Below are 20,933 nucleotides of genomic sequence, written 5' to 3'. Positions count from 1 at the left end.
ATTAAATAAAAAAACATTCTAAATTCTAAAAAGATTTAGTAGTAGTTTTGTCAAAAAATGAATACAAAATAGTATAATGAATTACTGTTTAATTTCACCAAGTGCACTCGATGAACAGACATTACTAATACACATCATTGAATGGGATTTCATACATTATCCTATCCTATCCAAAGTGCATCTGGTTATAACTTTAGTCTCATGGGAGTGTATCACAAGGGGCATGTGTGGTCAGAAATAAACAAAGGACGTTTGGGGAGACAGCTGGTGGTCTATATATATAAGTCACCAGCTCAGAGGGGGACATGTTATGCGCCTGTCATTTGGACTCCCTTCTATCCCAATCAATGCTTAATCTGATATTATGAATTTTCCAAACCTTATGTTGTAATCCAGTCTGTGTCAATGTGACAAGGGTCATGACATGATGCTGACTCAAAGAGGGAAACCACAGGGCAGGGAGAGGTAAGGAGGCTTAGATGGAAATGCTGAGCGATTCGTGCTTTTGAGGTTGGTTCGGATTGATTATCAAAAAATGTATTGGTCTTCGATTTCTGTTTCGATAAAACATTTTTTACATTAAATGCATTGTGCATTATGTGGGTTGAATGCTAACACAGAATAAAACAATTACCGTAATTTCCGGACTATAAGCCGCAACTTTTTTCCCAGGCTTTGAACCTCGCGGCTTAAACAATGACGCGGCTAATATATGGATTTTTCCCGCTTTCAATTTTTTATTTTTTTTAAAAACACATTCTGTGACGTGCTCAGTTCTTTGGCGGCATGAAACTTTCATTAGACCAATGAAATTGCCGAACGGGTTAAGGTCAAACAACTTTTTTGTTTACTGTTTAGATTAAATCGAGCGCTCTCAAACTTCCCATCATTCTGATTACGGTAGTCATTTTGTCACCCTCATCATGGCAAAGACACGGAGAAATGCATATGATGCAGCTATCAAGTTGAAGGCGATTGATCTGGCTGTTGGAAAAGGAAATAGAGCTGCTGCACGGGAGCTTGGTCTTAATGAGTCGATGATAAGACGTTGGAAACAGCAGCGTGAGGAATTGACTCAGTGCAAAAAGACAACTAAAGCTTACTGCTAATTTTTTTTTGTTTGTTACAAGCCGTGTTTCGTTAAAGCCTGTGTAAAGTTCATTTGTTTCAATGTACCGGTAGGCACCTGCGGCTTATAGACATGTGCGGCTTATTTATGTTGAAAATAATATTTGTTTTTAAATTCAGTGGGTGCGGCTTATATTCAGGAGCGCTCAATAGTCCGGAAATTACGGTAACATAAGTCCCATGATTTATTCACATTACTTTACTAAAATACTTTAGTTGTGCATATTACATTTGATTACTTTACTATTTCATTCAGAGTCATCATCTCATCTCTATAGAGCTGCTGCCTATGCTGTCTGACAAAATCCCTATTTTGTAGTTCTTCAAAGTAAATAAGGAATACTTTTATGACTAGAGGTCGACCGGTCAATCGGAATGGCCGATTTAATTAGGGCAGATTTCAAGTTTTCATAACAATCATAATCGGCATTTTTAGACGTCGATTATATTGCAATCCACGAGGAGACTGCGTGGCAGGCTGTCACGTTCTGACCTGTAAAGGTGTTATTTGTTAGTGTTTAGTTTGGTCAGGACGTGGCAGGGGGTATTTGTTTTGTGGTTCAGGGTGGTTGTGTGTATGTGTCCATGTAGAGAGGGGTATTTGATTTATTAGTCCAGGGTTTTGGTTATTGCTCTATGTTAGTTTATTTCTATGTTCTGTCCCGTCATTTGTATTTCTACGTTTAGTTAATTGGTGTTGGGGCCTTCAGTTGAAGGCAGCTGTTTATCGTTGCCTCTGATTGAAGGTCTTATAATTAGGGGTGTGTTCGTATTGTGGGTAGTTGTATTCTGTTTTGTGTTGTTCACCTGACAGAACTGTTAGTGTCGTTTTCGTAATTGTATGCGTGGTTCATTTTGTTTCACCTTCTTCAATATTAAAAGATGAGTATACACTTCCCTGTTGCGTCTTGGTCCTCCACACACGACACGCGTTACACAGGCTGACCACCTGTTACGTGAGTGCAGGCAACAAGGAGCCATGGTAAGTTGCTAGCTAGCATTAAACTTATATTATAAAAAACAATTAATCTTAACATAATTACTAGTTAACTACACATGGTTGATGATATTACTAGTTTAACTAGCTTGTCCTGTGTTGCATATAATCAATGCGGTGCCTGAAATTGTCATTTTGCGTTCAGTGTAAGCAGAGTCAGGGTATATGCAGCAGTTTCAGTCGCCTGGCTCATTGAGAACTGTGTGAAGAACATTTCTTCCTAACAAAGACCATAATTAATTTGCCAGAATTTTACATAATTATGACATAACATTGAAGGTTGTGCAATGTAACAGCAATATTTACACTTAGGGTTGCCACCGGTTTGATAAAATAGGGAACGGTTCCGTATTTCACTGAAAGAATAAATGTTTTGTTCTCGAAATGATAGTTTCCAGATTTGACCATATTAATGAGCTAAGGCTCATATTTGTGTGTTTATTATAATATAATAAAGTCTATGATTTGATAGCGCAGTCTGACTGAGCGGTGGTAGGCAGCAGCATGCTCGTAAGCATTCATTCAAAACTCACTTTCCTCCATTTGCCAGCAGCTTTTCGCAATGCTTGAAGCACAGCGCTGTTTATGACTTCCAGCCTATCAACTCCCGAGATTAGGCTGGCAATACTATAGTGCCTATAAGAACATCCAATAGTCAAAGGTCTATGAAATACAAATGGTAGAGAGAAATAGTCCTATAATAACTACAACTTAAAACTTAACTGGGAATATTGAAGACTCATGTTAAAAGGAACCACCAGCTTTCATATGTTCTCATGTTCTGAGCAAGGAACTTAAAACATTAGCTTTTTTACATGGCACACATTGCACTTTCACTTTCTTCTCCAACACTGTGTTTTTGCATTATTTAAACCAAATTGAACATGTTTCATTATTTATTTGAGACTAAATTGATTTTATTGATGTATTATATTAAGTTAAAATCATTGTTCATTCAGTATTGTTGTTGTAACTGTCATTATTATAAATATATATTTTTTTAAAAGGCTGATTAATCGGTATCACCTTTTTTTGGTCCTCCAATAATCGGTATCGGTGTTGAAAAACCATAATCAGTCGACCTCTTAAGACTGCTGAATACCAAATATCAATAACTTAGATCATGTAATATCAGGTAGAGATACCTTGCAAAGCAACAGCTGGTCTCCATTTCAGGGGTTCTCACATTTTTTCAGCCTGGGACCCAAATTAGAAATGTTGTGTTTTAATGGGACCCAAGCTTATAAAAACATGCAACTATATGTAAATATGGTAAATGTGTACATTACATTGTCCTAATGCCTAAAACAAAGGCAATCTAGACAAAAACAAATAATTCAATGAAATAACCATAAATAGCTATCCATGTGTATTGTTCCCCATTAAAAACACTATTACATATCTGTCTAGGTTGGAACTGTTGCTGTTAAAATACAAGACATCACTTTCATTCTGAACTGGAATAAACAATAATTTATACAGTAAGATGTACAGTAGACCTGATTATTTTTCATCTGTACTGTTACTTAGGGTTGCAGTATCAGTAGCTAGCTAGCTTGCTTTTCCTAACGTTCACGTTAGCTAGCTAGCTATTAGCTGTGTACGTTTACTTTTTTTAAGAGAAACTCACATCGACTACTATGAGAGATAGTAATCCCTTATTTCTGCTTACAGTGTCATCATCAACTGTTAGAAAATGACAATAATGCCTTGCTAGCAGATTTACTCTTCCACTGTCGAAGCACTGTTTCCTGAAGCATTCTGCCCTGTTCTGAAAAAAGTCCCTGGGTTTACCGTCATGCTGTGGATGTTTGGTCAGGACGTGTCGTTCTTTTGTTCGTTTTGAGACTCATTACTGAGCACTTCCTATCGCAAAACGCATTGTGGGCGCTCCTCGTTATTTCTCAAAGTTTGCATGAAACCAAGAGAGAGAAACGCATTGCTGTATTTGCATTTCATGACGATTGAGTTCAGTCAGAACTTGTAGCTAGCTTGAGTCAATTCGATAACAGCGGTGAGTGACGGCGAGTTGGAATGACAAGTCAGTGACTGACAGCGCTTCATCTGCTGCTAAACGACAGTGCCGCAGCGTGTGTGTCGCGGAGTGACCTTCAAGAAAAGTGCCGGAAAAGATCAGGTATACCACGAGGCACACGCACGTCTTCCTCCCACTCGCGCATCTGCCAAGCTGAGCAGAGGCAACGCTGCTAAGCAGAGAGCGTACTGAACAGCGAGCGCAGTTGCACTTGGCCAAATCAATTCTAGTAATTCATGAAATAATGATATGATACATTTACTCTGACACGTCGCGACCCACCATTAACTGGTCTGCGAAATGGAAAAAACTAAATGGAATTCAAATAATTGAACCGACGTCGACCAATTAGTTGTTTAAAAACCAAAAATAACCGAAATGATGGTTAATCGCTCAGTACTAATAGATGGAACATGACCATAGATATTCAATGTCAGATAGCATTTATCAGAAATGATTTCAACATCACAAAATTGCGTATCGAGCACTCGGCACCCTAATATACATTATTGTTATATTGTCCCCCCACCTTGAAACTTCCTTGTCAATACTACATAACTAGAATTGACCTCATGAAAGACTCATTGATTTAATCAGATTGGACTGTGATTATAAGTGTGTTGCTTTTCCATTTGTATTAAATGCAATTGGTTTAAAATGAATAAAATACTGTTGGCCTGAATTTACTCTGAAACAATCAGACTAATCACATGACAATGGTGTGAATTGTCCAGCTGACATACCACATCAAGCTGTGTTTTGAAGAGAAAAGCCCTGATACTCTGATGAATAAAGCAATCATCCAAACAGAATTTGACTCCTCAGCATTCTTTTAGACAGAATTGAATTGGCTACTGTATGTAGGGCACATGCCATTCACAGTTCCATTCAAACAAATCTGTGTAGTTTTGTTTGTGTTCCCCTTTTTCGAGTGGTAGGAAACCAATCACAACAGAGGATTACTTGTCTGAACATGAGGGGCCATATCACCAACATTAAGTTCAATGACTGTGATGGAAATTATTTTTCCAACTAACCATTTGTCCAACGAACCATGGCAGAGTTAGTGCCTACAAAAGGACACCATTATTATTTATCTCTATTGGGCTCCTTGATAAAAATGGAGCAATGTTTGAATGCTCCAGGATATCTGAACATCATTGCCAATCAGGTGCATCCCTTCATGGCAACAAATCAAATCACATTTTATTGGTCACATACACATGGTTAGATGTTATTGCGAGTGTAGCGAAATGCTTGTGCTTCTAGTTCAGACAGTGCAGTAATATCTAACAAGTGTTCTAACAATTCCACAACTACCTGATACACACTCATCTAAGTAAAGGGATGGAATAAGAATATATACATATAAATATATGGATGAGCAATGACAGAGCGGCATAGGCAAGATGCAACAGATGGTATAAAATACAGTTTATACATATGAGATGAGTAATGCAAGATATGTAAACATTAAAGTGGCATTATTAAAGTGACTAGTGATCAATTTTATTAACTTGGCCAATGATTTCAAGTCTGTGTAGGCAGCAGCCTCTGTGTTAGTGATGGCTGTTTAAGAGTCTGATGGCCTTGAGATAGAAGCTATTTTTCAGTCTCTCGGTCCCAGCTTTCCTGTGGTTGAAGCGGCGCTATTGCGCCTTCTTCACCACTGTCTGTGTGGGTGGACCATTTCAGTTTGTCCGTGATGTGTACGCCGAGGAACTTAACTTTCCACCTTCTTTACTGCTGTCCCGTCGATGTGGATAGGGGGATGCTCCCTCTGCTGTTTCCTGAAGTCCACGATCATCTCCTTTGTTTTGTTGACGTTTAGTGAGAGGTTGTTTTCCTGACACCACACTCCGAGTGTCCTCACCTCCTCCCTATAGGCTGTCTTGTTGTTGTTGGAAATCAAGCCTACTACTGTTGTGTTGTCTGCAAACTTGATGATTGAGTTGGAGGCGTGTGGCTACGCAGTCATGGGTGAACAGGGAGTACAGGAGGGGGTTGAGCACACACCCTTGTGGGACATCCAGTGTTGAGGATCAGCAAAGTGGAGATGTTGTTTCTTATCTTCACCACCTGGGGGTGGCCCATCAGGAAGTCCAGGACCCAATTGCACAGGGCAGGGTTGAGACCCAGTACCTCAAACTTTATGATGAAGTCTGTAGTCAATGAACAGCATTCTTACATAGGTATTCCTTTTGTCTAGGTGGCAGTGTGATGGCGATCACATCATCTGTGCACCTATTGGGGCGGTACGCAAATTGAAGTGCGTCTAGGATGACAGGTAAAGCACTTCAGGATGGCAGAAGTGAGTGCTGCGATAGTCATTTAGTTCAGTTACCTTTGCCTTCTTGGGTACAGGAACAATGGTGGCCATCTTGAAGCATGTGGGGATTGCAGACTGGGACAGGGAGAGATTTAGTATGTCCGTAAACACACCAGCCAGCTGGTCTGCGCATGCTCTGAGGATGCGGCTAGCGATGTCGTTTGGGCCGGCAGCCTTGCGAGGATTAACACGTTTAAATGTCTGACTCACGTCGGCCACGGAGAAGGAGAGCCCACAGTCCTTGGTAGCGGGCCACGTCGGTGGCACTGTATTATCCTCAAAGCAGGCAAAGAATGTGTTGAGTTTGTCTGGAAGCAAGACATTGCTGTCCGTGACGTGGCTGCTTTTCTTTTTGTAGTCCGTGATTGTCTGGAGAACCTGACACACATGTCTCATGTCTGAGCCGTTGAATTGTGACTCCAATTTGTCTCTATACTGACATTTTGCTTGTTTGATTGCCTTGCAGAGGGAATAACTACACTGTTTGTATTCGGCCATATTCCCAGTCAACTGTCCATGGTTAAATGCAGTGGTTCACGCTTTCAGTTTTGCGCAAATGCTGCCATCTATCCACGGTTTCTGGTTAGGGTAGGTTTTAATAGTCACAGTGGGTACAACATCTCCTTCACACTTCCTTATAAACTCACTCATCGAATCAGCGTATAAATCAATATTATTCTCTGAGGCTACCCGGAACATGTCCCAGTCCGCATGTTCAAAACAATCTTGAAGTGTGGATTCCGATTGGTCAGACCAGAGTTGAATAGTCCTTGTCACGGGTACGTCCTGATTGAGTTCATGCCTATAAGAAGGGAGGAGAAAAATGGAGTTGTGGTCAGATTTTCCGAAGGGAGGGTGGGGGAGGGCCTTGTAAGCATCCCGGAAGTTAGAGTAGCAGTGTTCCAGTTTTGCCAGCATGAGTGCTACAATTAATATGCTGATAGAATTTAGGTAGCCTTCTTCTCAAATTTGCTTTGTTAAAATCTCCAGCTACAATAAATGCAGCCTCAGGATATACAGTGGGGCGAACAAGTATTTGATACACTGCCGATTTTGCAGGTTTTCCTACTTACAAAGCATGTAGAGGTCTGTAATTTTTAGCATTGGTACACTTCAACTGTGAGAGACGGAATCTAAAACAAAAATCCAGAAAATCACATTGTATGATTTTAAGTAATTCATTTGCATTTTATTGCATGACATAAGTATTTGATCACCTACCAACCAGTAAGAATTCCAGCTCTCACAGACCTGTTAGTTTTTCTTTAAGAAGCCCTCCTGTTCTCCACTCATTACCTGTATTAACTGCACCTGTTTGAACTCGTTACCTGTATAAAAGACAGCTGTCCACACACTCAATCAGACTCCAACCTCTCCACAATGGCCAAGACCAGAGAGCTGTGTAAGGACATCAGGGATAAAATTGTAGACCTGCATAAGGCTGGGATGGGCTACAGGACAGTAGGCAAGCAGCTTGGTGAGAAGGCAACAACTGTTGGCGCAATTATTCGAAAATGGAAGAAGTTCAAGATGACGGTCAATCACCCTCAGTCTGGGGCTCCATGCAAGATCTCACCTCGTGGGGAATTTAAATTATTATTTTTACATTTTAGTCATTTTTAGCAGACGCTCTTATCCAGAGCAACTGCATACATTTCATACATTTTTTTTTTTTTTTTCATACTGGTCCCCCGTGGGAATCAAACCCACAACCCTGGCATTGCAAACACCATGCTCTACCAACTGAGCCACACATCAATGATCATGAGGAAGGTGAGGGATCAGCCCAGAACTACACGGCAGGACCTGGTCAATGACCTGAAGAGAGCTGGGACCACAGTCTCAAAGAAAACCATTAGTAACACACTACGCCGTCATGGATTAAAATCCTGCAGCGCACGCAAGGTCCCCCTGCTCAAGCCAGCGCATGTCCAGGCCCGTCTGAAGTTTGCCAATGACCATCTGGATGATCCAGAGAAGGAATGGGAGAAGGTCATGTGGTCTGAGACAAAAATAGAGCTTTTTGGTCTAAACTCCACTCGCCGTGTTTGGAGGAAGAAGGATGAGTACAACCCCAAGAACACCAACCCAACCGTGAAGCATGGAGGTGGAAACATCAATCTTTGGGGATGCTTTTCTGCAAAGGGGACAGGACCGTATTGAGGGGAGGATGGATGGGGCCATGTATCGCGAGATCTTGGCCAACAACCTCCTTCCCTCAGTAAGAGCATTGAAGATGGGTCGTGGCTGGGTCTTCCAGCATGACAACGACCCGAAACACACAGCCAAGGCAACTAAGGAGTGGCTCGGTAAGAAGAATCTCAAGGTCCTGGAGTGGCCTAGCCAGTCTCCAGACCTGAACCCAATAGAAAATATTTGGAGGGAGCTGAAAGTCCGTATTGCCCAGTGACAGCCCACGAAACCTGAAGGATCTGGAGGTCTGTATGGAGGAGTGGGCCAAAATCCCTGCTGCAGTGTGAGCAAACCTGGTCAAGAACTACAGGAAACGTATGATCTCTGTAATTGCAAACAAACGTTTCTGTACCAAATTTTAAGTTCTGCTTTTCTGATGTATCAAATACTTATGTCATGCAATAAAATGCAAATTAATTACTTAAATCATACAAAGTGATTTTTCTGGATTTTTGTTTTAGATTCCGTCTCTCACAGTTGAAGTGTACCTATGATAAAAATTACAGACCTCTACATGCTTTCTAAGTAGGAAAACCTACAAAATCGGCAGTGTATCAAATACTTGTTCTCCCAACTGTATGGTTTCCAGTTTACATAAAGTCCAGTGAAGTTCCTTGAGGGCCGTCGTGGTATCGGCTTGAGGGGGGATATACACGGCTGTGACAATAACCAACGAGAATTATCTTGGGAGATAATACGGTCGGCATTTGATTGTGAGGAATTCTACGTAAGGTGAACAAAAGGACTTGAGTTACTGTATGTTGTTACAATTACACCATGAGTCGTTAATCATGAAACATACACCCCAGCCCTTCTTCTTCCCAGAGAGATGTTTATTTCTGTCGGCGCAACGCACAAAGAATCCTCTGTATCCATCTGCAAATTGATTTTTTTTCAGCAGGATAATGCTCCATGCTACAAGGCTAGGATTGTCCAGGAATGGTTTCACAAACATGACAGTGAATTCAGCTTACTGCAGTGGCCTGCCCAGTCATCAGATCTTAATCCAATTGAGCATCTTTGGGATGAGATGGAATGAGCAATTTGGAGTAGAGATCCACCACCAGCCAACTTGACAACTGTGGGAAGCACTGGAGTGAACATGGGCCAGCAGCCCTGTGGAACGCTTTCGACACCATGTAGAGTCCATGCCCAGACGAAGTGGGGCTGTTCTGAGGGCAAAAATAGGTACAACTCAATATTAGGAAGGTGTTCTTAATGTTTTGTACACTCAGTGTATACGCCATTTAGCAGCCATGTTTGTCCAAAGCGAGTCATGACTTACAGTAGTGTGTGAATTCATATGACATGTTTTTATTGTGGAGAAAGAAACAATAAATCATTTTCAAACTTGTCTGACATCTCATTGGTTTAAAGCAACATATTTTATTTACCTTTATTTAACTAGGCATGTCAGTTAAGAACAAATTCTTATTTACAATGACGGCCTACCCCGGCCAAACCCTAACCAGGACAACACTGTGTCAATTGTGTGCCGCCCTATGGGACTCCCAATCACAGCCGGTTGTGATACAGCCCAGGATCAAACCAGGGTCTGTAATGACAGCTCTGGCACTGAGATGCAGTGCCTTAGACTGCTGCGCCACTCTGAGCCTCCAAATATGCCTGAAACTCATGACTGATTGTTTAGATATGATAATAATGTAGACACCTGTAACCTTGATGGGATGTTCTTGTGACTTGCCTGAGATTCATTCCATATATGGATTTCAGAGAACATGCAATGAATCTCACTTACAGCAGTGATGCTAAATAAAAGATTTGATTCAATATTTATGTTTTAAAGATTGTGATGTTGTTTTGTGATTTAAGGACTGTGTTATGACTTGTTTTAAAAATAAAAATCATTAGTAATTGAACAACACCTATCTATTATAACATCCCTTACTTACCCAGCTCGTCTTTGACCCTTGACCCTTGACCCTGTGTGTTGGCTCCTGTACTGTGGTGGATAATGATTGGAATATAAATTAATGAACAGTTAAGCATGATTGTCTGTGTTTGCTTTCCCATGTTAAGGATTATACATTGACATTATGTTTGGGATTATAGCACTGCAAACATCCAACTCATTGTAATTGTTTTATTTGACACAAACTTTCAGATAATTCAAGTCTCATTCACTCAGTTATGGTTAGCATTATTTTGGATAGCTTGATGTAAACCATTTTATGTAATCCCCCTTTCATGCTTTTGTAAAAAAAATCCCCACATGCAGTGCAGTTCAATTTCAGTGATCCTGTCCTAGTTTGTGTGTAGGCCTATTGAAAAGCAGTTGAAGAGTCTACCCATAGTAATGAATAAGATAAGGATCTCTGTGATCCTACCCATCTGATATATTTGACTCCTCATGCCATGTAGGATTTGGTCAGATGGCCTTTGTCTATACTAATAACACTACTATACCAATAACACACTAAGTTTAAAGTTGTATTAGTCCTATCTTATGTGGAGAAAGTTTGTGCTATGTCCAATCATAGGCCTATACCCAGTGGTGTAAAGTACTTAAGGTATTTTGGGGGGTATCTGTACTTTACTATTTATATTTTCGACAACTTTTACTTCTCTACATTCCTCAAGAAAATAATGTCGTTTTTACTCCATACATTTTCCCTGACACCAAAAAGTATTAGTTACATTTTGAATGCTTAGCATGACAGGAAAATGGCCCAATTCATACATTTATCAAGAGAATATCCCTGGTCATCCCTACTGCCTCACAGACTCACGAAACATACACGCTTCATTTGTAAATTATGTCTGAGTGTTGGAGTGTGCCTCTGGTTATCGCTGAATTAAAAAAAGAAAAAGGTATCTTCTGGTTTGCTTAATTTGAAATAATTGATACTTAAGTATATTTTAGCAATTACATTTACTTTTGATACATGATTATCTATGAAACCAAATACCTTTAGACTTTTACTCAAGTAGTTTTCTTTCTGGGTGACTTTCACTTTTACTTGAGTCCTTTTCTATTAAGGTATCTTTACATTTACTCAAGTATGACAATTGGGTAGTTTTTTCACCACTATACCAAAGATACTTTTAACTATGTCTCTGTGTATATTCTCACTGGCTCTGGGAAGATGTAAGTAGGAACTGATCTTGGATGAAGAATCTTGTTGATGTTACCATCCGCAAATCTTCACGAAAATTCCAAACTAACCTTAGATCAGCACCCAGGGGCCACTTCAACCTTTAATCCCCGCCACTACAATTTCAATTTAAGGGGATTTATTGGAATGGTAAACATGTTTACATTGCCAAAGCAAGTGCAATAGATAAACAATAACAAATGTACAGTAAACATTACACTCACAAAAGTTCCAGAAGAATAAAGACATTTCAAATGTCATATTAGGTCGATATGAAGTGTTGTAACGATGTTCAAATAGTTAAAGTACAAAATGGAAGATAAATAAACACAGGTTGTATTTATAGCTAACGAAATAAAAGGACAAATGAACCGTCAATGTGTACATTTGAAAAACACGATTGGAATAAATTTGAACTCTCGTTTCGAATAGTTGGCCCCGCCTTCATATTTAATGAAGTAGTGGAATTTTCCAGTATGTCATTCAGTAGGTTTCACAACTAATGACAAGACAGACGATACTTTTACGTACTAGAACGACATTTCTCATCTGACATTTATTTCAGGTGAGTGTCTTTCGCGTTATCAAATATAACTATTAGCTAATGTATCACTGGATTGACACTTTCTATGTCATCGTTGCTCAATTTCTTATAATGCATTATTGAAAGAGTAACTGCCGCGGCTAGCTAGTTAAAGTTAGGTAGCAAGTTAACACTAGCTTACTCTGAGTGCAATTCAACTACATATTCGAATGTTAAGTATTATTATTTGTTTTATATATAGAGGAACTTGATTAATAATCTTACAGCAACGTTATATATCTACGGAAGATACTGAATTAACGTTAGCTAGCTAACGCCATTTCCGGATAAAAAACAGCTAACTAGCTAGCGTTGGTAACTTAATTAGCTAAGTAAATAAGGCGCAATCGTAATGAAACATATTGTTGCTATTATTGAATAAGATTACTTAGGGAAAATTATAATATAATAGTAGCTAGTTAGTTAAGTTAATGGATGGGGCTGGCAAAAATGTAGCTAACTAACGTTAACCACTAATTTTACATTTTATGCATTTAGCAGACACTCTTATCGTGAGCTATTTCACTTTAATTTAAAGCTAGAATCCTTATTTGCTACATACATTTTTGGATACATGCATACATACATATATATATATATATATATATATATATATACACTATGTATGTGTGTGTCCAAAAATGAATGCAGCAAATAAGGATTCTAGCTTTAAATTAAAGTGAAATAGCTAACTAACGTTAATTATTAAACTGGTTTGGGGTGTAGTAAAGTTACAAGTTAGACTCAAGTTGAATCTTGTTCACGTCCTGACCTGGAATGTCTTTTACCCTAGCAACTGCCAAAGATACTGGAGTTGATGCCTCAGGGCCATGCAAACTGATGCCCAAATATAGACTTCCTGTTACTGAGCATGTATTGAGATTCACTTTTCACTTCCAGTAGGAGGCAGGTTGTAAACCCTCGTGATCCTTTGAGGTGTGAGTGGGTGGAGATTATCCAAGGGGCATGTTGCTGTATGTGTGTGGGATAGGCTTTGTGTGTATTAGGTTTAATTTTGCATGTGTGTACTCACGCTCAGGACTCTGACAGGCTTGTCTATATATAAATAATCTCCCTGGCTCTTCCTCTCCAGAACTCTAGCAGCAGCTCATCAGCACTTGATCTACTGACCGCTTAGATCGACTTACGACTGACTAACTAAGATATCACAGCTCCGTTCTACATCTGCTACCTATCTGAAAGTTACCATGTCTCACCAGCAACAGATCAGGTACTGTAACTGAGGCTTTCTCTCATCTGTATTGAGCGTCTCACTTTTTTTACTCAATATGTGCAATATCTAGAGAGTTGCTTAGTTTTTTCCCCCGTGTTAGTAACCCAGGAAAATGTTTCCATAAAGGTATCCTTCCTTTATGTTTTATCTATTTCAAGTGCCTTGAAGGTGTGTGTAATGCCAATCTGAACCTAATCTCAAATGGTTTTATTTTATCCAGCCTTCCTGCTAAACTGATCAATGGTGGTATTGCTGGCATTGTTGGGGTCACCTGTGTGTTTCCCATCGACCTTGTAAAGACCAGGTTACAGAACCAGAGGCAAGGTCAGCAGATCTACAAGAACATGTGAGTCCGTCCTCCCTTTTCATGTCATGCTGTGTGGCTGCATAGCTAAATCTTGATAGGTAAATTTATTTGACCGTTTTTAAAAACACCACAAAGGACATGGAATAACACTAATATAGGATGGGATATCTTGAGGTGTGCTTCAGATAATGCGGCTGCTGTTGTGCGAGCATAGACTTGTTCCCGGCTTTGAGTCCCATGTCTGTGACGACCGACTGCCGTCATTGGCTCATTCTTCCTGTTGAGTAATCCTGAGGAATGTGTGAGGGGAGTGGAAATTTCCCTTTGCTCTGTGCACCCATTCAGTTTGCATCTCCACCCTAAACCCCTTGATGTTACTTAGTTCTGACTCTGTTTTACCTATAGGTAGGCCTGGTGCAGTAATTGTATAATTGTGTAACTGCCGATTATGGATTGTCCATCATGAAAAATAGTTGACAATTTACCTGATAGCAGCAAATGGAAGTAAGCCTGGTTTACATCATGAAAAATAGTTGACAATTTACCTGATAGCAGCAAATGGAAGTAAGCCTGGTTTACATCAAACAGCTTATATAAGCAGAGACGAGGGGAGGCAAAACTAGCCAGTTCTAGAATTTTGTGGAACAGACATCTGACTGAAGATGGGACGGCTAGGCATTAAAAAAGATTGACACTTGCGGTCGAGTCCGCTTCTGCCATAACATGGACTCTTTACAACGTGATGAGACTTGTTGCTATTGTAACGTTCTAAACGGTGACTGCAGTCATTTGGCTGACAAATAACCTTACCAAAAATTCCACTACCGTCACAGCCCTACCAACACGAGTAGGTAGGGCTGCTCCCTCGGGAGCCCAAAGGAAGAAGTTGTGGTAAATTTCCCTCATTCTGACATGTTGTGTTTTCTCTTAGGCTGGACTGCCTCATTAAGACTGTTCGATCAGAAGGATACTTTGGCATGTATAGAGGTAAGAGTCATTACATTTTTTGTCCTAGTTTTATAGTACTGGTTCTATATCTAGTCAACAAGGGGGTTATTAGTGAAATTCTGACCGATTGCAAGAAAATTATTTTAAGCTATAACTGATCTGTATTTAATTATTTGCTTAAAGTGAAAGCAGTCAAGTTGCTGTTCAATCACAATCAATGCAGTAGTTTCTCATTATTGATAGAAGTAATTATGTTCGGATGTGATCTCAAAAGTTGATTGATTGTCACTGCATTGTACTTATGTAGTGATGTTTAAATGCATCATTAGAAATTGGCTTGTTTCTTTGTACTTATTTATTTAGATTTTAATGAATGACAAATGGTAGAATATTCCCCAATCCTTTAAAAGCGAATGGCCTAATTTTCAATTGATGACATGATTGATGCAATGTTCACAGTGAAATGCATTACTTTAGCTGTACTGAAACTAAATACTGTATGAAACACATTGACACGTTTGTGATGGGCAACATCATGTACATAGCCTAGTGTCTTTTATGGAGATAAGGTTGGAGTTCATTTTATGGGACTCCATTTGTATGAGGAATACTTGCTTTTTTTTTGCATCTGTTTTTTTTCCCATGTTACAGACCTGGGTCCCCCTGGGATATTGAACGGCTAGCCGATATGGCACAGCCACACTGAAGGCAAATCATTTAATGGTTCTTACAATAATGCTTTATTTCAACTAGGCAACCATTTCCCATTTGTTCAATATTTTTCTCCTTACTGTCTTCATATCAGTGAACCTGTTCTTTCTGCTTTTGACTCCTTTCGCTTACTGACTTTTCACCAACACTTGTGACCATTGCCAAACAATGCTCTTGTGAAAATGTATGTCGTAGTAGTGGCTAAGGTGACTTTCATTCTCGTCTATCCATTTCCCACTGGCATGTAGGCTAGCCTATGTCTTAATGTAAAGTCTTCTTCCCACATTTGTTTTCTAAAGAAAAGTTGGTCTTCCAGTAGATTAGCCTAAGCATTTTTCATTTTCTCCTGGAATTTACTGTCTTTTCTGCATCCCCTTCTCTAGTGTTGTCTGATCTCTGTTCGCATTCCTGTTCCGCTTGCTTCTCATCATGTTTCTCATGTTTAAATGTAACTCATTAGGTTGACTTATGCTTTAAATAATCTCCCTCTGTGATCATGCCAGAGCAGCCATCCTGTGCGCTTCTTGTCTATTTCATTTAGAAAAGTGTGTATTAGATTGATAGCTAGTACTGTACAGTCAGTGGCATTGCATACTTAAATGGACCGATGGTGGTGGGGAATGTTTTTGTTTGTAACATTTCCTTGTAAACACATTTTGATGTATGATTTTTAAGGTTTGACTAATGTTCAATTGTTTTGTCTTCAGGTGCTGCTGTGAATCTGACCTTGGTCACTCCTGAGAAGGCCATCAAACTAGCCGCAAATGACTTCTTCCGCCAGCATCTTAGCAAAAATGGGTAAATAACTGTTTACATTTCGGCCAGTGAAGACGGTAGATTAAGAGTACAGATGGGTGTTGATAATAGATATATAATGGGGTGTCCAACTAGTCATTGAAGAGACCAATCCTATCCCATGCATGCTTTCTAACCTCTCTGACTCCTTGTTGCAGGAAAGGCTTGACGGTGTTTAAGGAGATGTTGGCAGGTTGTGGTGCAGGCATATGCCAGGTTGTCATTACTACTCCTATGGAAATGCTTAAGATTCAACTTCAGGACGCAGGGAGGCTAGGTAAGCAAGTACACCGTATTGATTGATGGAAGTTATATTACATGTGATTCCTACAGCGGCAAATACATCTTGTGCAAGTATATTAATGTATTTTTGTTCCTCCCAGCGGCTCAGCAGAGAATGCCAGCCATGATGTCTCCCACTAAGCTGGCTGCCACTAACACAGTGCTGAGCAGGTCCTACAACGTGGGGCCCAGTCCTGCAGCCAGGGCAGTGTCTGCTACCCAGATCGCCCGGGACCTTCTGCACACACAAGGCATCCAGGGCCTCTACAAAGGCCTCGGGGCCACCCTCATGAGGTAAGGGCTTCTTATACCTTCATGTAAAGTCAAAGGCCTGAAGTAATTGTTATTGGGGCTGCTAGGCTAGAAAAACTGGAATAGCTTTAGAAAACAGATTTACAAACCAGTAAAATACTTGTCTTCTATTTCAGAGATGTTCCCTTCTCCATGGTCTACTTCCCACTGTTCGCCCACCTTAACCGGCTGGGCCAGCCCTCTCGAGATGAATCAGCACCCTTCTACTGGGCATTCTTGTCTGGCTGTCTGGCTGGCTCCACTGCAGCTGTGGCAGTCAATCCTTGTGATGGTGAGTCTGGAATCTGTCTCCATTTGTGACCCACTTTTATTAAGCTAGCAGATGTTTTTTTTTGTTTGTTTTACTTCTATACTTCCTGGTCTAACAAGTTCCCACTCTTTATTTCAGTTGTAAAAACGAGATTGCAGTCTCTGAGCAAAGGGGCCAACGAGGAGAGCTACAATGGTGTGGTTGACTGCGTCAGGTAGAGTCACTCTTTAATCATGCTATTTCCTGACTTTGAACTCGTTGCAACTTTACAACCAGTGTGCTCTATAAAAATTGATTTACACACATTCCTGAAATTCAAGCAGTGATTTATTTCCTCTCTCTCCTTGCAGTAAGATCATGCGTAAGGAGGGTCCCTTTGCCTTTCTGAAGGGAGCAGGATGCAGGGCGCTGGTCATCGCTCCTCTCTTCGGCATTGCACAGGTCATGTATTTTATTGGCATCGGAGAGTTCATCCTGGACCAGTCACCTTTCAACTACTTGTCTGCATGAGACAAGACCAACACTACCTGGCTGTGCATGGGACTTTCTCACACGTCGCATGAAGAAGTATCTCAGCAAAATACTGGCAGCTATATTCCATCAGTATTTGGTACAGAAAAAATAAACTACGTAAGACTGAGGTGTCTGTCAGAGCTTTGGAGCCTAGAAAAGAGAGAAAAAAAAAACATTCTATAGTTCTTGACTTCCTGTATGGTCTAACAGCTGTACTGCACTTCCTCCAAATATTTTCCTGGCTTATTTAATGGGCTGTGAACAACGATTGCACTTGAAGGTGTCTGTTTGCTGAACTGCAGACTGTGAAGTGCAGCAGTGGCACTGGCTGGGGAGTCTCCCTGGTTCCTCTCCCTCTGTGAGGGGCCATTTCAACACAACCAACAACTGAAAGCTTTTTTTATCTAAAAAATATTTGATAATTTATGATTCTACTTTTGTGCTGTTGGTTGAATGCCATAGTGTGATGTAAAGATTTGTATAGGTCACAGGAGGTTGGTGGCACCTTAATTGGGGAGGACGGGCTCGTGGTAATGGCTGGAGTGGAATAGGTGGAATGGTATCAAATACACACATGGTTTCCATGTGTTTAATGCCATTCCATTTGTTCCATTCCAGACATTATGAGCCATCCTCCCCTCAGCCTCCATTTGTGAAGGTATTTCATAGCGTCTGTAATGTTTTTGCAGTCATGTGATTTCAAGCTATCAATTAACCTGATTTACACATTTGAATTAATTTAACTGGTCGATTGAGAAGGCTAAAGAAACGCGTTAGAATGACCTTTTTACATATTTTTTTTCAACAGATACCTCTTCAACTCACATTTCACTGAGGTTTAGTTTGAGACAGAGGGACCAAGCACCTAGGGGTTATTCCACAGCTACACCTCATGGTTCGCTGCCACAGACACTCACATCTTAGTTTATTTTTTACATTCTAAATACTTGATTAATTCATATTATATATATATATATACACAGTAAGGTTGTGAAGTGTTCTGTTATGGTCTATGTTACTTCAGGCCTATAGACTTTTAGTTTATGGCCATCATTTTGTTTTTTATTCATGACATGCCCCTAAATGTAATGCATATGGTTTTGTATTTGCCTTCGCTGAGTGGATTGGCATTTTTCACTATAAGGAAGTGATACTGTATCGAGACAATGAGCCTGCCAAATAGCATCACCGACGCTATCTGCACCAGGTCATCTAACAAAGGAAATGACTTACAACATAAAGTGATGTATGTCTAATTTTGTTTTGTATGTATTTAAGTGATGCCCGGGTTGACTCATAACCTGCAGTCCTGACTGTTATATCCACGGGACGGGCCGGTTTAGGTTCATGCAATGTGTGGATGAAGGGCGGGTTGAATAAAGTATTTAAAAAAAAGAATAAATCCATACATGTATACTTCTTGTGCAGGTCATGTAGTTTACATTGAGGTTTATCGCACTTGACTTAGCACGCGGCGCCATAACGTTATGACACTATCATAACCATGTCATAATATACATATACATATGCACAAATGTATGTGGACACCCCTTCAAATTAGTGGATTTGGCTATTTTGGCCACAGCTGTTGCTGACCGGTGTATAAAATCGAGCACACAGCCATGCAATCTCCATATACAAACATTGGCAGTAGAATGGCCTTACTGAAGAGCTCAGTGACTTTCATCGTGGCACCGTCATAGGATGCCTCCTTTCCAACAAGTCAGTTGGTCAAATGTCTGCTCTGCTAGAGCTGCACCGGTCAACTGTAAGTGCTGTTAGTGTGAAGTGGAAATGCCTAGGAGCAACAGCGGCTCAGCCGTGAAGTGGTAAGCCACACAAACTCACAGAACAGGACCGCAGAGGGCTGAAGCACAAAAATGTATCTGTCCTCAGTATCAACACTCACTACCAAGTTCCAAACCGCCTCCGGAGCAACGTCAGCACAAGAACTGTTCGTTGGGAGCTTCATGAAATGGGTTTCCATGGCCGAGCAGCCACACACATGCCTAAGATCACCATGCGCTATGCCAAGCATCGGCTGGAGTGGTGTAAAGCTTGCCACCATTGGACTCTGGAGCAGTGGAAATCCGTTCTCTGGATTGATGAGTCACACTTCACCATCTGGCAGTCCGACGGACTAATCTGGGTTTGGCGGATGCCAGGAGAATGCTACCTGCCCCAATGCAGTGCCAACTGTAAAGTTTGGTGTAGGAGGAATAATGGTCTGGGGCTGTTTTTCATAGTTCGGGCTGGGCCCCTTATTTCCAGTGAAGGGAAACCTTAATGCTACTGCATACAATTACATTCTAGATGATTCTCTGCTTCCAACTTTGTGGCAACATTTTGGGGAAGGCCCTTTCCTGTTTCAGCATGACAAGGCCCCGTGCACAATGCAAGATCCATACAGAAATGGTTTGTCGAGATCGGTGTGGAAGAACTTGACTGGCCTGCACAGAGCCCTGACCTCAACCCCATCGAACATCATTGGGATGAATTGGAACGCCGACTGCAAGCCAGGCCTAATCTCCCAACATCAGTGCCCGACCACACTAATGCTCTTGTTACTGAATGGAAGCAAGTCCCTGCAGCAATGTTCCAACATCTAGTGGAAAGCCTTCCCAGAAGAGTGGAGGCTGTTATAGCAGCAAAGGGGGACCAACTCCATATTAATGCCCATGATTTTGGAATGAAATGTTCGACGAGCAGGTGTCCACATACTTTTGGTTTTGGTCATGTAGTTTATGTCATAACAGCTGACATAATATGGTCATAACACCTGTTGTGACATATATTGTATTATTTTATGGCTGTTTATGACACCTACATAAGTGTCAAAACCCATATTTATTCAAATGTGTTTTTTTCCCTGCCAAGAAGTTTCCTTTTGTTTGAAAGTTTGTTTCTTAAGTCCTTTGTTGTAATTAATTATTTACATTCATGTTTTTTTCATCATATTTTAACTAACTTGTAAAAAAGATACTTAATGACAATGTCAAGAAGCATTATGACCATCATAATCATATAAGCCAGATAGGCCTGTCATGTGCATGCCCTTATGTCAGTCATCAGTCAAAAAGAGGGTGCCTTGTCCTGCTCCTGAAATCTGTTCCTGCATGCATCCCAGTCATCAGAAAGAAAGCATTGGGGTAGGTGCAAGTCTGACAGCAATGTGTGCCCAATTACAACAATATTTTAAT

The 20,933-nt window shown here is 40.5% G+C and overlaps 1 protein-coding gene across 1 annotated transcript; it reads left to right on the top strand.

Moving 5' to 3' along the window:
- Positions 1–12,252: 12,252 nt before the first annotated feature.
- On the top strand, positions 12,253–19,139 carry LOC115207429 (mitochondrial glutamate carrier 1). Its single transcript, XM_029774499.1, has 10 exons — positions 12,253–12,363; positions 13,475–13,612; positions 13,836–13,961; positions 14,854–14,909; positions 16,289–16,379; positions 16,535–16,653; positions 16,760–16,952; positions 17,087–17,241; positions 17,359–17,434; positions 17,571–19,139. Exons 2-10 carry the CDS (start codon positions 13,590–13,592, stop codon positions 17,728–17,730), a joined length of 999 nt encoding a protein of 332 aa, XP_029630359.1. The 5' UTR covers positions 12,253–12,363; positions 13,475–13,589; the 3' UTR covers positions 17,731–19,139.
- Positions 19,140–20,933: the final 1,794 nt, after the last annotated feature.

The sequence above is a fragment of the Salmo trutta genome, chromosome 14, assembly GCF_901001165.1.
Source record: "Salmo trutta chromosome 14, fSalTru1.1, whole genome shotgun sequence".
Taxonomy (NCBI): domain Eukaryota; kingdom Metazoa; phylum Chordata; class Actinopteri; order Salmoniformes; family Salmonidae; genus Salmo; species Salmo trutta.
The sequence above is the reverse complement of the archived record's forward strand: the minus strand, read 5'-3'. Positions and strand labels throughout refer to the sequence as shown.

Bases quoted from the DNA above. Each gene is read 5' to 3' on its own strand.
- LOC115207429 (XM_029774499.1), top strand. From the start codon at position 13,590: ATGTCTCACCAGCAACAGATCAG. The intron at 13,613-13,835 runs GTACTGTAACTG...TATTTTATCCAG, and splicing joins TCTCACCAGCAACAGATCAG to CCTTCCTGCTAAACTGATCA. The intron at 17,435-17,570 runs GTAGAGTCACTC...CTCTCCTTGCAG, and splicing joins GGTGTGGTTGACTGCGTCAG to TAAGATCATGCGTAAGGAGG.